The 2500-nt window shown below is 42.0% G+C and overlaps 1 protein-coding gene across 4 annotated transcripts in view; it reads right to left on the bottom strand.

Annotated features, from left to right (window-relative positions):
- Window positions 1–2500, bottom strand: part of LOC125957195 (transcription initiation factor TFIID subunit 4-like) — a 12724-nt gene that overhangs the window by 5445 nt on the left and 4779 nt on the right. For 3 of the 4 annotated variants that reach the window (XM_049689707.1, XM_049689710.1, XM_049689708.1), the window contains 3 exons: window positions 1985–2500; window positions 1773–1886; window positions 1356–1697 (listed from right to left, as the gene is read on the bottom strand). The exon at window positions 1985–2500 is cut by the window's right edge and continues 21 nt beyond it. In XM_049689707.1, coding sequence (XP_049545664.1) covers window positions 1356–1697; window positions 1773–1886; window positions 1985–2500 — 972 coding nt within the window. Of the gene's footprint in view, window positions 1–1313; window positions 1698–1772; window positions 1887–1984 lie in introns of all 4 variants that reach the window. The other variant, XM_049689709.1, reaches the window with a different exon arrangement.

The raw sequence follows: 2500 nt of genomic DNA, 5'->3' as shown, positions 1-2500 counted from the left end.
TTTAGGCAGAAGCGCAAAAGAAAGTAAGGTAGGAGAGTTCGGGGTTACGCGTTATTGTACCATATACGGACCTTACGGGACGTTTGTTTTCCAATACAATTTAAATTTTGAGTTTCGTTTTGTGCGTAAATTTGATTTGGTAGAAACGATGATAAAAATTGTATCCTGAATTGACGGAATCAACTACTAACGTTTATCACAATCTACCAAATCAGAAGTAATGTTTTATCCGACACTACATCTTAGATAATTAAAAAAACTAAACAATAATTGCAGTTTTAACTATTTCTGAAAACACGGGTAGGCCATATAAAGCAAGTATTGAAAAGTCCCAACAAAGAAGATATGTTTAAAAATATAGTAATAAACATTCCATACGCACTATTGGGTTAGGGAAGAGCGGCAAGTAACAGCAATTATCCGGGGGTAAAGAGGAACTAAAGCTACAACCGGGATGGATTTCATACTACACTGTGGTCAAAGGATATCGACAGAGATCATTACAATCAGAGATCAATCATAACCATTTTTAGAGATGAAGCATAGGGAAATAATTTACGGAAGATCAATTTTAAATCGAAAGAGAATGCAATCAATACCCTTGAAGAGTCGAAAAAACAATCTTAACAACCACGTGCAGCGAGCTTCAATCGATAGAATATGATGACAATTAAAATCAAGATAGAACCTCGAACGAACATCAAAGCATAAGCAGTTTTACTATTTTTGTTCCAAGGTGCTGCGTTGTGATGAATAGATAGTGCAAAATATTGTCTACTTTTCATCAAGAAGAATAGTTCAGGACATGGTTCACGAAATAATAAAAAAGGTGAAATTGAAAGGTTTTGACAAATTATTTCTAAAAGTTACGATTTACATCATTTCGATTACTTAAAGCAAATAAGCATTTGAAACTAACAGATTATTACTACTATTAAAGGGCAAATTGGAATTTTGCAGCGCTGTTTGTAAACACATGGACACTGCAATGCAACACTAATCCATTTTTGTGGAGCAACTACCAGAATTGGGCATAGAAAAATAAATAGCGATAGCAGATATATTAGAAGTGGTGTGTTGGGTTGGATTTCTTATGGAATCGTATTACACTCCAAGAAAGAAGGAATTCAAAGTTAATATCAACCATGTGCGCATTAAGAGTATAGATAAAAACTATTGTTGCAAAATAAAAGGATCACTAGATGGTTGCCACTATGGAGCTGGTAAACATTGCACAAACAAGAAGAATATAAAACTAAAAAGGGAACAAGTAGTAAGCAAATCCCATAACACTACTAAATTTCTCTAGATACCTGCTGCTGAGCGGAGGCATTGAACTTAGCATTCCCACTCACCGGTAGCAGGGCGGGAGGTGTGGTCGAAATGGTTTGCGGAAGCTGCTGGCCCGCCGTCTGCACGATCGTCGTGTGGCCGATCGTTGTCACGTTTGGTCGTATCTGTTGCGCAGTGAGTGTAGTGGTACGCGGTTGTCCTACAATAGTTGTTCCGCCTGACGCTACCGTCGACTGTTGCTGCAGTGGTGTTTGTATTCGGATCGGAGCCGCAGGCCGGATCGTGGTTTGGCCGATCCGTGGCAGTGTTGTCACGCCAGATTGTGTGGTTAACATGCGGATCTGTGTTTGACCGATCATACTGCCTTGCGAAACAATCGTCGGCGCAACAGGACGAATTTGGGCCTAAAAAAGAGATGTGTAAGAAGAAAAACTAATCTTGCTTCTAGCCAGACAATTTTACTGGCCTAGGCTACTTACAGGAATGGAGGATAAGGCGGTACCGGCGAAAGCAACTGCTGCAGAGGGTGGGTTGATACCTTCGATGGTTATCTCTTTAGTTACTAGCGATTGCCGAAGCAGTGGTAGACTTTTCTGTAATGATAAGGGCATACCGGATGATATAGAAGGTTCAACTGGTTGTCACGAAATGGCGCTCAGAGGCTGTAGGAGAAGTTATAGCTTCAACTGACCTTTAAAAAACCAATCAAACATGGTTGCGGACTGGCGTTGAGTAACCGCTCGAGACGTTCACAAAATTCCGCCGGATCCACGTTTGCATCAACCAGCTCCTGTATCAGCGTACGCACATTTTGTTCCACCTTGGTCGGTTCACGCTTTGACAGCTCGATTAGATTCGTCAGAAATTTGCTGCACTTTTCTTTGGTATTATCTAAGGAGTTTCGCTGCTGGGTTACGGCGGGTGTCGTTGTAACCACAACCGTAGGTTGTTGTTGCTGCTGCTGGGACGTCTGTTGACCACCCACACTCCCCGTGGAGCTATGTTGTTGCTGCTGTTGTTGTGGTTGTTGTTGTGGTTGTTGTTGAGTGCTCAACACTGTCGCTGGCGACGCCGATGTATGCGTAATGGTGATATTCTGCTGTGCAGCTAGCGCCGGCACCGGTGCTACCGAAGCGACCGGTGTGGGCTGTGTTGAGATATAGTTCGTCTGCGTTGTCGTACCTGAATGTGAACTCACAATGATCGT

Source organism: Anopheles darlingi, chromosome 3, assembly GCF_943734745.1.
Source record: "Anopheles darlingi chromosome 3, idAnoDarlMG_H_01, whole genome shotgun sequence".
NCBI lineage: Eukaryota > Metazoa > Arthropoda > Insecta > Diptera > Culicidae > Anopheles > Anopheles darlingi.
The sequence above is the reverse complement of the archived record's forward strand: the minus strand, read 5'-3'. Positions and strand labels throughout refer to the sequence as shown.